The 13,926-nt window shown below is 42.3% G+C and overlaps 1 protein-coding gene across 2 annotated transcripts in view; it reads right to left on the reverse strand.

Moving 5' to 3' along the window:
* The window catches only part of PC (pyruvate carboxylase), a 916,513-nt gene that overhangs the window by 526,934 nt on the left and 375,653 nt on the right, over window positions 1–13,926 (reverse strand). For both annotated transcript variants that reach the window (XM_066582494.1, XM_066582495.1), the window contains exon 8: window positions 9,320–9,482. In XM_066582494.1, coding sequence (XP_066438591.1) covers window positions 9,320–9,482 — 163 coding nt within the window. The remainder of the gene's footprint in view (window positions 1–9,319; window positions 9,483–13,926) is intronic.

Genomic DNA, 13,926 nt, shown 5'->3' on the forward strand with positions numbered 1-13,926 from the left:
TTATCTCTGATCACTTGCTGTATGTATTTTACTTGTAGAGAATCATTGTAAATATTTACGCAATATCACCTACTTTTATGGAAATTTGTTTTATCATAATGATTTATCCATTTGTATTAATAAATTTTCTTATGTCAACCCACTTGTCCTTCTTTAAAGCCGTATCCGAACTTGTTGTTTGCCAGTTGGCAAAACATGCATACCCCAACAAATTCAGATATCTCCCCTAACAGAAATTCCAAAGCAGCTTTAAGGCAACAAAAAACAACTTTAAGTAAACAATTTCAAAACAATGAATTATTTAGTTATTAAATGATGGAAAACCATTTAGATCTTGAAGCAGCAAAAGGTCATATCCCCAACTGTACAGTGTGCATATTTCATTTATTTGGGCACAGTATTTTATTTACTCCTACAAGCAAATATTTGAGTACATTGACCAAAACGTTCTCAGCCCATGAACATGGTTTCAAAAAAACTGAACTAGTCAAACCCTTTTTTGGTGTTTAAACAGGATAGGTGATAACTTGCTGATTGGAGAGCATCCAATCACTGGGACATGAACTGATCCAGGGAATGCAGCCATAGTGCATCCACAAGGTGTGGTAGTGGAGTTTAATTATCATTACCTTCTATTCATCTGAAAAAGCTGCAGACCATATGTATACAGTAAGGGGGATGAGCTGTGACCTCCTCTAATATAACTGTGTGACAGGAGTAGTGTAATCATCATCTGTAAAGGTGATAGGTGTGCCTGTGTCCCCTTCCAGACAATTTATGTGGTAGATGCATGTAATCACATCACACAAACTGAGAAACTGACTAGAAACTGGAGCGAGTTCAGAGAAGAGCTACCAGGATGGTGAGCAATCCGCAAATCATGTCCTATGAGGAATGGTTAAAGGATCTGGGAATATTTAGCTTGCAAACAAGAAGGACAAGAGGAAACTTAATAGCAGTCTACAAATATCTGAAGGGCTGTAACAGTGCAGAGGGATCAGCCCTATTCTCATTTGCACAAGGAAAGACTAGAAGCAATGGGATGAAACTGAAAGGGAGGAGACACAAATTAGATATCAGGGGAAAAAAAAAAATTCTGACAACGAGGGTGATCAATGAGTGGAACAGGTTACCACACGGGGTGGCAAGTTCTCCTTTAATGGAAGTATTCAAACAAAGGCTGGACAAATATCTGTTTGGGATGATTTAGTGAATCCTGCACTGAGCAGGGGGTTGGACCAGATGACTCTAGAGGTCCCTTCCAACTCTACCATTCTATGAGTCTGTAAAATTAATCCATAAGCCCCAAGCAGATTTGAGCTGGTCAGAACTGAGATTACATAACCATCTTAGGAAAAAGAGGCTGGGAGATTCAGACAGAAAACACTGTTTCAAACAGAAAACACCAAGGTAACACTAGCTCACATATATACGGGGGATAGCTATATATATGAAAAATAAATCACTGGAGTGGCCCTTTAAGTGTAATGTATTCTTGAATATCTCTCTGGAGTACTTTAACACATCTGACTTTTTGTAGGGTACCCTTTGCCATGTGTGCAGAAGAGGGGACCCAGAGCCCTCTATGTGGGCATGTGTGCCGTTTGATACCAGTAGTACTAGAATAAGGAGACCATATGTCTCAATTTAGGTGGAACAGTCACGTTTTGGGACCCTGTATCCCACTGTCTCCAGCGCCTCTAAGCGGGACAGCCCTTTGTCCCGCTTTCAGGTCGTCTGCCCTGTATTTGTTCCATTTTTGGGATGGCGGTCACCATGAAGAGAATACCAGCTGGGGTTCTGTGATTTTCGCTGATAATCACTCAGTGGCACTGCTACTGTTGCGCAAACTGACGGCAGTGTGTGCACCTGGGTTCCTTCTCCCCTGACCTCTCCTCTTAGTTCCACAGGAGGAGATGAGAATGGAGGAGGAGTCCGGGGCCCACACACTTCTGCCCACAACAGCGCTTTGAAGACAAGTAGGAGGTAAGTAAATCAGTCTGAGGTAGGCAGGGGGATGCCATTACTACTGGGGCTAATGTAGAGGTCATCGCCTATTGTTTTCAATAGGACAGGAAAACACATTGCATGGCATGAGTGTAAGGTGAAATTTACCATTGAAAACACCTGGAAACACTTGCCGATCCTTGGAAGTGGCTGAAAGCCGTGAAAGAGGATTTCAACCTCACTGAAGGACTTTTTAAACAGAAAAACACCTTGAATTCGCTGGTACATCGTCTGTGAACAAGTGTGATATCAGCTAAGTTTCAAAGCCCGATATCGCGCTCAGCCTGAGTATTCAGGTTAGATTTCCATGTTGGCACTTTGTGTTAAATAAGTGGGTTTTGAGTTGCAGTTTGCGTACTCTGTCTCTAAAAGCTTCGGCATCACTGCTCTATATCATCTAGAATAGTTACACTGCATATGTAAATCATTCATCAGACAGAGGCTCAATTGAGTTTGTAAAATATTTTAAGGCTATTTGAAATGTCTTTAAAAAATAAAACAATTAACCATAATGATATGTTAACATAGAACAGAAAAATCAATATCCATATGTAAATTTACTTCAATATTGAATTCAAAAGTACAATTATACAACAAGTTCTTGCCATTGGGTTTCTGTTTTCCATCAATCTGGAATTAGTAATAGCTTTCTTTAGGCAGCAGAAGTTTTGTAAATGTAATAATATAGAACATTGACATTTATTTACATGACCTAGAAGATTGGTAGATCAATCATGCAGAAAACCAAACAACCTCAAATGCAAACCTTTTCTTGAAATTTCAAGGGCTGCGACTAGCAAAGTCCGCATAAAGAACTTGTCATATGCTCAGCCTTAGGGCTCATGCCCACGGCTGGGTCAGATGCAGACTGTGAAATCTCGCAGCGGAATTAGACCTAGCACCCCACAGAGACCCCATACTCACTTCCCCGGATCCGCCGCAAGTGTCTCGGCCGGTGTGCATGCACAGTTCAGGGCATGACGTGTCAGCGCTGGGCTATGACACGGATTCTCGCGGTACTTCCGCAGTGGAATATCGTGCGACAGACGTGCGATTTTCCACACACAATAGAACATGCTGCGATTCTCCCCCACAAGCAGAAAATTGTAGCTGACTTGCGGGCAGGTGAGAATCATTTACCATTGCACGTCTATGGACGGTCATTGCTGTGGAATTCGCGGCGGGCATCTGGCCGTGAATTTCGCAGCGATAATTCGACCGTGGTCATTAGCCCTTAGATGCATTCAATAATTGTGGTAAAGGGGACAAGAACATGTTGGCAGAGATGCTGACATCTGGAAAGGGCTTGTGGGTTACTCAAGGAACAGACAAGTCAACATTACAGGCTTGTTATCAACTGATACAGAGTACTTAGTGATTCAGATTGCATAAAACACCAAACAATGCTAGCCTCATACAGATATTACAATGATGCTTTCATCATGTAATCTGCTCACATTTTCGTATTCGCAATTTATAATGTCATTTAAGTGCCACATCACTGCAAAACTGCTAATTATTCACGTAACGGTGAGATATGCGAGTGAGTATCTTCAGGCCAAGAGCTTTAAAAAAAAAAAAAGACTTAATGTAAATAAGACTGTAAATAAGTGTAAATTGGTTTATTTTCTGATTCTTGAAAAAGAACAGAAATTCTGTCAGAATAAGCAAACATCCCCAACCCAATGCCTCGAGAATGTTTTTGTTGTTTTGTAAGCTTTTATCCACTATAATTATTAGGGGGTATCCGGTTTTAGGTAAAGAATATCAAACAAAAAATGGACCAGTAAACAGGACTTTCAAAAACTTTAAATAATTGTTTAAGTCAACTCTAAACATAGAATTAAATGGTGCAAGTAAAGATTTACCTACAGCCAGGGCTACCTCTAGAGTCAGGCAAAAGATGCCAACACCATAAAAAGGGTTGGGCAGAGCACTCATTATTGTTCTGCCCATTCATATAGAGAAATGTAGAACTAGGTAGATGTTTAAACACATCAACACTATACTCTTAAATCTCTGCCAGCCCCGATTTTCATTACCATAGCAGGAAGTGAAAGAGAAGATGAATGCGGCAAGCACATCATACATCTGGCTTCCTTTTAGATAGAAAATAAGCAGCAGTCATTGCGGGAAGCTAAAATCCCTTTTATATGGGATGACTGTCGGGTGTTTAAGAGTCCAACAGCCATCCCACCGATGATCGCGCCAGTGCTTTTACACTAGAGCGATCATCGCTCAGGGAATGGAGGCAGAGTGGGCTGGAAATAATTCCAGCTCATCCACCTCCATTTACAGTAAACAGGCAGTCATTCATAGATGAATGACGGCCTGTTTACACAGGTAGATGCAGCAGCAGATCAACAATGATGTTATGGCCTGCATGAAGGATCAGATCAGTGATGTATCAGTGATTGTTCTTTCATTGCAAGTGTTTATACTGCAGGCTAATTGCCCTGTGTAAAATGGGCTTAAAAGTTGAGTAAACCACTGCTGGATACAAGTATTAACATTCATTACCCTAAACCAGAATTAGGCTGTACTCATTATGTAGATGATGCAGATCTGTGAAAATCTGACCTATATTGCACTCATTTAACTAACGATTGTTCTGAGATTTAATGCCACATACGATGTGCTTTGGTGTAAAAAAGCACAACGTACATGAGTTAATCATGTGCAAGAAAAAAATTTGCATGACCACAAAGAGAATCTATTATCCCTAAACTACTCTTGGCCACATAGGAAACATCTATATGAAGCTTCCCGGCTTCTGGTTGCCATCGGCTGGTCAGGTGATACAACTACAGGCCACTGGGAACCAAAAGCCGGGGAGCGCCAACAGGAGGAGGCCAACACAGGAGGTGAGGGGTTGTGCCGCATCTCATGAAATCAGCTGCAGATACGCAGCTAATTTATGGTCACAATCCGCACCAATGGTACTACAGTGCTCCAGAATGTAAAAGGCCAAACAATCAAACAACAAACATGCAAATGTTCATTTAGGTAAGCGCAAACATGCTTGGGGGTCAAGTGCACACCCATGTAAACAGGGAGATGTGCATCCGACCAATGATAGCTCTACAGGTATGAATGAAGGCAACAATGATCATTAGTCCCAATACTGCAAATAATCTGTCTATGTACACAAATGTAAACAGTGCTGACTGACATGACAATTGTCAGTTCTTTTTAGCACCAGCATGCACAGTATACCGGCCTGTGTAAAACCACCTGCAATAATGGCCCTTTTACAGAGGATGACAGTCGGGTAAATGACTGCATGATCGCTGACGTCACGGCTAATGTTGTTAGCGCTCGGGCAGACAGTTTGTACTAACAAACTTCACCGCTGGATCATGGGCTTCTCGCTTAGCACTTCACCTTCGAACGTTTACACAGAGCGACAAGCCCGCGATCCAGTGATGTGTGTTATGTTGACTAGATGTCAGCAATCAGAACCTGTGAACAAATAGTGGGCAATTTTTTTTGCATTTACACTGCACAATTAGCATTAAAATTTGTTCAAACTAATTTTGAGCAATAATTGCCCCATGTAAACAGCCCATTAGTTACTATACTACTTATCAGTAATATTCATTTTACTAGTACAAGTGTTTCTGGTGGTGCAGTGTGTAGCTTACTAATATAATGTAGTTAAAGGGATTGAAGTTGATCAAAATATTTCTGTGCAAGATTTACCAACTTCAGCTGCTCACTCAGGTGAAATTAACCCCTTCATGACATGGCCTATTTTGGCGTTGAGGACCAAGCGATTTTTTGGTATTTTTCCATCTCCATTTTTCAAAAGCCATAACTTTTTTATTTTTCCGTGGACGCGGCCGTATAAGGGCTTGTTTTTTGCGTGGCGAACTGTAGTTTTTATCGATGCCAATTTTGGGTACATAGACTATATTGTAAATTTTTTATTTTTTTTTTAATGATAGCAGAGAGAGAAAACGCATCAATTCTGCCATAGATTTTTTTATTTTTTTTTTACACCGTTAATCATGCAGCATAAATGAGACTTTCCATTTTTTCTGCGGACCGGTACGGTTACAACGATACCAAAATTCTAACATTTTTTTTAGGTTTTCCCACTTTTCTGCAATAAAAACCCTTTTTTTTGGAAATCTTTTTTCTATTCTAAATTGCTGCATTCAAAGTCACGTAACTTTTTTATTTTTTGATGTACAGAGCTCTATGAGGGCTTATTTTTTGCGAGACGAGCTGTAGATTTTATTGGTACCATTTTGGCGTACATACGACTTTTTTGATCACTTTTATTGCGTTTTTAGTGAGGCAAAATGCTAAAAATTAGCATTTTGCCTCCGTTTTTTAGCTTTTTTTTAGCGTTTTTTTCGGTGCACAGTCAAAAGCATGTGCAACTTATTGTACGCATCGTTACGGACGCGACAATACCAAATATGTGGGGTTTTATTTTTTTTTTACCTTTTTTATGCTAATCTGAGAAAAAGCATAAAAAATGGTTTTTTTACTCTTTTTTTTTACATTTTTTTTAATTCATTTTTTAAATCTTTCTTTTTTTTATACTGTTTGTGTCCCTCTGAGGGACTTTAACCACTGCCCTGATGATCGCTGTCATAAGGCATGGCAGAGCTACTGCTCTCCCATGCCTTATCGCTCATACAGCGATCTCAGGCATAGGCAATACAGGACGCCAGTGTCTGGCGTCCTGTTGCCATGGTGACAGGCCGGGCTCTCGCGATGACATCGCGAGAGCCGGCCGGAGACACAGAGGGAGCCGCGCTCCCGCTGTGAACTCTTCCCCTGCCGCGATCTACTTAGATCGCGGCAGGGAAGGGGTTAAAAGTGGCGGGCGCATCTCCGATGTCCCCCCGCTGCTGCAGCGAGACGCCGGCTGTGACTGACAGCCGGCTCCCGCTGCGGGATAGCGCTGGATCACATATGATCCAGCGCTATCTCCAGGACGTAAGTTTACGCCCTGTTGCGGGAAGTACCCCGCTCCCAGGACGTAAACTTACGCCCTGCAGCGGGAATGGGTTAAAGTAAAATTTAAAAAAAATAATGATTTTGTCCCATTGACAAATATACCAGAAACTCCATTCAGAGCCTCTGGTGCAGATCTGGAAGAAAATTATAGATGAAGCTGAAGTATTGCATCTAGTAAAATGTCAGTCAGAATGCTGGAAGCCGTACAGACACAATTGGGGTCTGTTCTGTGCTGTTCAGGTCTGGCATGTGCCAGATCCAGCGGTTCCGGTATTTTCGTTGTTCAGATATGAGGACAAAGCCGAACAATGGAAAAGTGACCAAAACTGTGGACAGACAGGTGAATGGAACCTTCGTTGGAAAAGAAAAATGTTGATGAACATGGTTGAGTTCACTGTCTGGATGTCAAACTCTTTACCCTTTAAATGTTTAAAGATTGTTTGCAGCTCCTGAAACCAACAGTCTTGTAAAAATCTTTCAGAGAATCCCAGAATTAAAGGGGTTGTCCCGAGGCAGCAAGTGGGTCTGTACACTTCTGCATGGCCATAATAATGCACTTTGTAATGTACATTGTGCATTAATTATGAGCCATGCAGAAGTTATAAAAAGTTTTATACTTACCTGTTCCGTTGCTGGCGTCCTCGTCTCCATGGTGCCGACTAATTTTCGCCCTCCGATGGCCAAATTAGCCGCGCTTGCGCAGTCCGGGTCTTCTGCAGTCTTCTATGGGGCTCCGTGTAGCTCCGTGTAGCTCCGCCCCGTCACGTGCCGATTCCAGCCAATCAGGAGGCTGGAATCGGCAGTGGACCGCACAGAAGAGCTGCGGTCCACGGAGGAAGAGGCCATCTTCAGCGGTGAGTAGAGAAGTCACCGGAGCGCGGGGATTCAGGTAAGCGCTCCGGTGAGCTTTCTTTACCTCCCTGCATCGGGGTTGTCTCGCGCCGAACGGGGGGGGGGGGGTTGAAAAAAAAAAAAACCCGTTTCGGCGCGGGACAACCCCTTTAAGGACTTCCATTCCTAGCTAAGGGGCAAAATGTTAAATGGGCAGGGCTTAGCAAAGAGAGTGTGGTCTAACCTTGCTGCCACCCAATCCCCCCAAAATTGTGAAGTCTTAAAAATAAAGATACTGAAAGCTGGGACAGAGGATTGCAACTTTACCTTAAGTGATGGGAGGTGTTTTTAAAGAAAAACGCCTTGCATCTGTGGATAAATCGCACGTTGGCGAGTGTAATATCAGGCAGAGTTCTACAGCCCGATATTGCACGTGCTCTTATGTAGGAAGCCTAAGGAGGTGAGACAAAAAAATTAAACAAGTACAGCAAGTTTTTCAGGTTTATCTTTAATTTTACTTTTATTTTTTAAAAATGTGATTTTACTTTTTCATTCTCACTAGCAGACTTTAACATGCAAGTTGTTTTCTCTTACAATACATTGCAACATCTGTATTGCAGTGTATTGTGCTGTTAGCTTAACCTACTGTATTATACCCTTATAGGACTGTAATAGCAGTTCTAAGATGGCAAAACAGGTGGCGTTCATCTTGAGCCCAGATTTTGCAGGGCAAAATGCAAGACGAAAGATTCAATTTAACATCATGGCAGATCAGGGTTTGTGCTTCAAGATTAGATTTACATGCTTTTCATTTTAAAGGTATGTTTTGCACTACAGAAATCAAGTTAGATGTTGCAAACTTTTTTTTTTTTACCTACACACAGACAAGCTTTTATGTATCAGGATCGTTCATGGGTCATCAACCCGCACCATAACACTTTTTTAGCCAGTTTTGATAGATTTATTTTTTATGAATTTATATACATCTCTATTGTTAGCATTAATACTAGCATATTGGTTTATCAATTCATTCACTAATAAATATAATGATGCTATATGGACATTACCATTATCTGATGCCAGCTTCATTTTCAGTCATCTAGTCTATTTATATTTAGCTCTTGTAAGCTTCAATAATAATTATTAATTTCGGCACCCTTCTTGGTATTCAGGGAGTGCGGTTTGTCTACCAATTCTAAGCATTACAGAAGACTGTCACACTCAATAGTAATATCATCATCTTTCCCCATGCAGGTTCACCATTGATTAATGACAATGCTGGTCTATGAACACCAGTAACCCTGTTTCTAGAGAAAATAACATTCTTTTGTTTCTACCAACTAACCTTTCACCCGGAAACCTGTAATCAAGTTTATAGCTTTTAATAAACAATTCTGAATCATTATAGTCAGTGATGTCATACCAAAGGAAATCACTAAAGACATGAATGGGTAACACGGTGATAATGTGGTGTTAAAGAGATCAGTAACAAACGCTGAATCCTTACCTCAATTCTGCCAGTGTCAGGCTGGAACCCACGAGCAGGATCTTCAGTGGTGACTCTACACTGTATGGCACAGCCATTAATACGGATATTTTCCTGCTTCAAGCCAAGCTCAGGCAAGCTTTTTCCTTCTGCTACATGGATCTGAGCATGAACCAAGTCAACACTACAAGAAAATACAGCAACATTATTCTACTTAATAGATTCAATTATTGTTCAATCTGAAAGAGGTTATTCAGGTAAGATACAAACATGGTTGACAAAAGCATTGGGGCATCCACCAATCCTGTGCTGTGAGGTGAAGGGGGATATACAAATCAGATGTGTGAGCATTTAGTACAAAGGACAGTGTCACACAGGCATATATGAACACAGAGACCAGCAGAATGCCATTAAGTGTAACGTTAACAGACTTCCAATGGGGATGGTGGTGGGAAATCACTTGGAAATAGAAAGCATCTGGGGTGTGTACATTGCAGCCACATTGGGGGAGACCTTGTAAACTGACAGAGTTTGAACAACAAAGCTGTTATGTGTGCTGCTGAGACATGTTGTACTATTGTGATTCCAGCAGCACAGCACTCTCAGGGTTAACGATTGAGCTAGCTGGGTGTGGTACTTCCTGCTAGCCAATCCCCTGGATCTGTGCTCCCATATAAACCCAGCTCCTGGTCAGTCACTGTATGGCCCCTTAGGTGAGCAGTCATCAATGCTTGTCTGGTGAGGTTTGCAGTGTGATCTGGTTCATGTCCGTTTGTACGTTTAAATTCTGTCAATTTTGTGTCAGCGTGCTGTGTGACCTGCAATCTGTGTAATGTCCTGTTGCAGCATGAGGTGTGAACTGTGTCCGGTTCTGCTGGACTCCTGGTTAGTGTAGGGACTAGCAGTATAACCAGGAGCCGTGAAGTGGCCTGCTAGCTTTCAACATCTTGTACAAAATATCAACCAATACCTGGTATTTATATTCAGCTTCCAATCTGTTACTAGTGGTTGCATGTTGTAGGCAGTGTATTTTGGGTCTGTCATGTGAATGCATCCTGTTCTGGTGCGTGGCTCCTAGGATCAGCTAGGGCCCAGATCCAAAGACCGCTGGGCTGCCCTTATTGAGGCAATGTCCCCACTTAGGTAGGGACTTGCCAACCTCCTTATAGCCAGGGCCAGTTGCATGATACATGTGTGTCTCCCCTTTGGTCACGATCGGTTGGGTCCCGTGCTTTGCCTGCCCACATGATCGTAACAAAAGCCTTGCACGTGCTGTAAAGGTATCACGCAGATTGCCTCCCAAAACATTTGCTCAGGATGTTCCCCACAGGTCATTGGAACATCCATTAACACCAGAACCATTTGTAGGTAACTGCATGTGAAGAGTTAGCATGAATCAGCGGCTGCACACTTGTTTAACATCACAGCAGTCAATGCATAGAGGCTCCTGTGATGGTGCTCAGAGCGTCATTCTTGGACTGCAAACAAGTGAAAGCAAGTGTTGTGGACAACTAAATCGCGGTACACCATCTTCCATTCGGATGGGCACACTTTGGTTGAACTGCTGTTTCTTCATGACTGTATCATCTCAACAGTGAGGTCTGGAGGAGGTTCTCTCAATGCCCCGCATCCCTATCTGAAGCATTCCTCAAGGAATGGATGCAAATCCCTCCACATATCTAACAGAATTTGTTGGAAAGCATGCATAGAAGGGTTAGTGCAGTCATTGAGGCCAAAGCAGACCAAAACGGTTTTCATAAAAATTTGAATAAAATTAAATTTGGTCACCTTCTATGTGAGTGCCAATACGTTTGAGAACATAGTGTATACAGAAATCTGCTCAACCTGCTGGAAAGACAAATAGTCATACTCACTGCACCAAATTCCTGCCACAGCAATAATGTCAATGACAATAGGGGCATGTGTCGTTTACAATCACCTGGTTCACTTCAGCCAGTAATTAGCTAGCTAAAGCAGTTACATGAATTGTTCTTGGAATGCCATCACTGCAGCAGGAAGTAGAGAACAGTAGGGGGATTGGTAGCAACGAGGGATCAGGCGAGTGCAGTATGACTTCTTTTGTAATTTTTTTAAAACATGACCAGAAGGTAGTAGTTAAAAAAAAAAAAAAAATTTCTCATGCGCTCAGGGTTTCAAATTCACCAGTTTTGTGATGTGTTAAATACACTTACTCGATAGAGTCCCGGCGGTGGCCCACAGGCACCCACCTCAACGTCCAAGATGACAAAATGGTGTAGATGGACAGTGAAGGAATCCAGTCCAAGGAGGAGTAATATGTAGAGTTCAATTTATTTGTGAAACAAGTCACAAGATGACAAACACAAAGAGACATGGGAGGTGCAACCCGTTTCAGAGCCTAATATGGCTCCTTTCTCCAGCACATATCTTGATTGTGTCCGCTTATGTATTCATCATGTTTGAAATTGTGTGACTTGTTTCATAAATGCATGAACCCTACATATTAATCTCTTTGGACTGGATTCCTTTACTTTTAAACAACACCATGGATGTTGAGGGGCGTGTCTGTGGGCTACCACTGGGACTCCCTTGTGATGTGTAAATTATACTTATTCAACACTAGTGAATTTGAAACTGAATGCAGGAGAAATTTTTGAATTGCTCTCCTTTGGATGTCCCCAAGACAGTGTGCCCCTTCTATCACCCACTCCTCAGCTTTTCTCACCCACCAGGACCCGAGGCATAATGGCCATCCCTCCCAGGTTGTGCCATGCACGCCAGGTGAGCCTATCCTGTGTATTCACTTTTACAAATATTGCTCTATACTACTGGTAGAGGCGCTATCCTGACAATTGTGTATCTCTAAAAGCATGAGCAGATTTCTTAAACCTTTACAAACACGCAGAAACTTATCCTCAGAATAGGTTAACTGTAGTTGATCAGCCAGCGATACTCGTTCCTGTGCAGCAGTACGGGAGCGAATATGTGCAGGGGCGAGTGTTGGGCATCGTTTGCCCGGCATTCGTCCCGTATAAATGGGCCGTTAGATCCAGCTTCACACCCACTGCAATCAATGAGAGTGATGCCTCCTATTACTCTTCTGGTTACTCATTGCAGTCAGAGCAGAAAGTGCAATAGGGGATAATGCTTGCATTGATTTCAATGGGAGTGAAGCCATGTATTATACTTTTAGCCCTGACTACCTATGACAACATTCGGTCCCAATGCAATGACAGTGGCCCAGAGAATTAGCTGAACAGTGGTGACCCTGAGCAGCAGATCACAGCTGATCGACCAGTAATATCACATCTAACTAAGCAATCAGTATCTTTTCCATTGTTATTTTATACAGGTCATATGATAGCATGGCCAAAAATTGACCACTCAAAAACGGGACGCATAATAATCCGCAGGATCCACTATAATGCCCACAGTTTTGTGTACCATCTGCGACCATGAAATAAAAACAAATATTGTGACTCAAGGTACATAATTGACAAAATTGCTCAAGATCATCATAGCAAACATTGCTTCAAAGAAAAGACAAACTTGCATCCGACATCAGAACGGCATTGTTTTTCAACAATTATAGATAATACCACACAGCAATTAATTATTATGAAGAAACTTTATTCAGATTACCCAAGATTGTTAATTCTAGAAGAGCTCTTCGCACGAGCCTACAGACAGCACTAACTTTGAATCATTCTTATTTGGCAATTTAGGCCCCCTGCACACGGGTGAAAATTCCGCGATGGGTTTCTCAGAGAATTTCCGCCCCGTGCCCACCTGCATAAGATTGCATTACAAAACGCACGCGGAAAACAAATCGCTGCATGTTCTATTTCTGTGCGGGTCTTGTAGAGGCCCGCACAGAAATGTCACTCCCGACGCGCCGGCTCCGCTCTGTGCTGGCTGGGCGGCAGCCGGCACATCACAGAGCAGACGCGGACGAAGGTGAGCCGCAATAGTCACTGCAGGGGTGCTGGTCGGATCCCGCTGCGAGAATCCGACCCGGCCGTCTACAGGCGGCCTTCGTCTGCTGAGTGCTACATAAAATAAACCACAATATGATTACATGCCAGACTCCAGCCTGCTACCTGTTCTGCTTCATATAAAGAATAGAAAAGTAATCTGTGTTTTCCATGATGTAGCGACTCAGAGTGTAACATAGTATGTTAGGCTGAATGAAGACAATGCACATCTAGTTCAGGGTGTTTCCACCGAACATACCTTATGGAACTATGGCTTAACGTCCAACCTTTGTCTCATAAGACCAGAAAACGTTCACCCAAATATTTTTGGGATACTTGATGTAGAATTTGGCAAACCCTACCCCAGATTCCAAGCACATTAAGAATATCGGAGATGGTTGGCACATGCACTACACAACCAGTACTTGCCAGAAATTCTTACAGCTACCCAGACCAATTTTTGTCTGGTCTTTTCACCAATTTTTGAGTTACGTGCAGTTCTTGGTAAAAGTCACTGCTGTGCCAAATTTAATCTACTTCTTGATGAGTCTTTACTGTATTCCACGGAATATGTAATGCCATTCTGATATCCTTCTGACTGACAAAGGGATCAACAATCAGATCCCTTTGATGTGTTGTAAGCTCTTTGCGGACCATGTTTTTTGCTGAAAAATG

Source organism: Eleutherodactylus coqui, chromosome 11 (genome assembly GCF_035609145.1).
Source record: "Eleutherodactylus coqui strain aEleCoq1 chromosome 11, aEleCoq1.hap1, whole genome shotgun sequence".
Classification (NCBI taxonomy): Eukaryota; Metazoa; Chordata; class Amphibia; order Anura; family Eleutherodactylidae; genus Eleutherodactylus; species Eleutherodactylus coqui.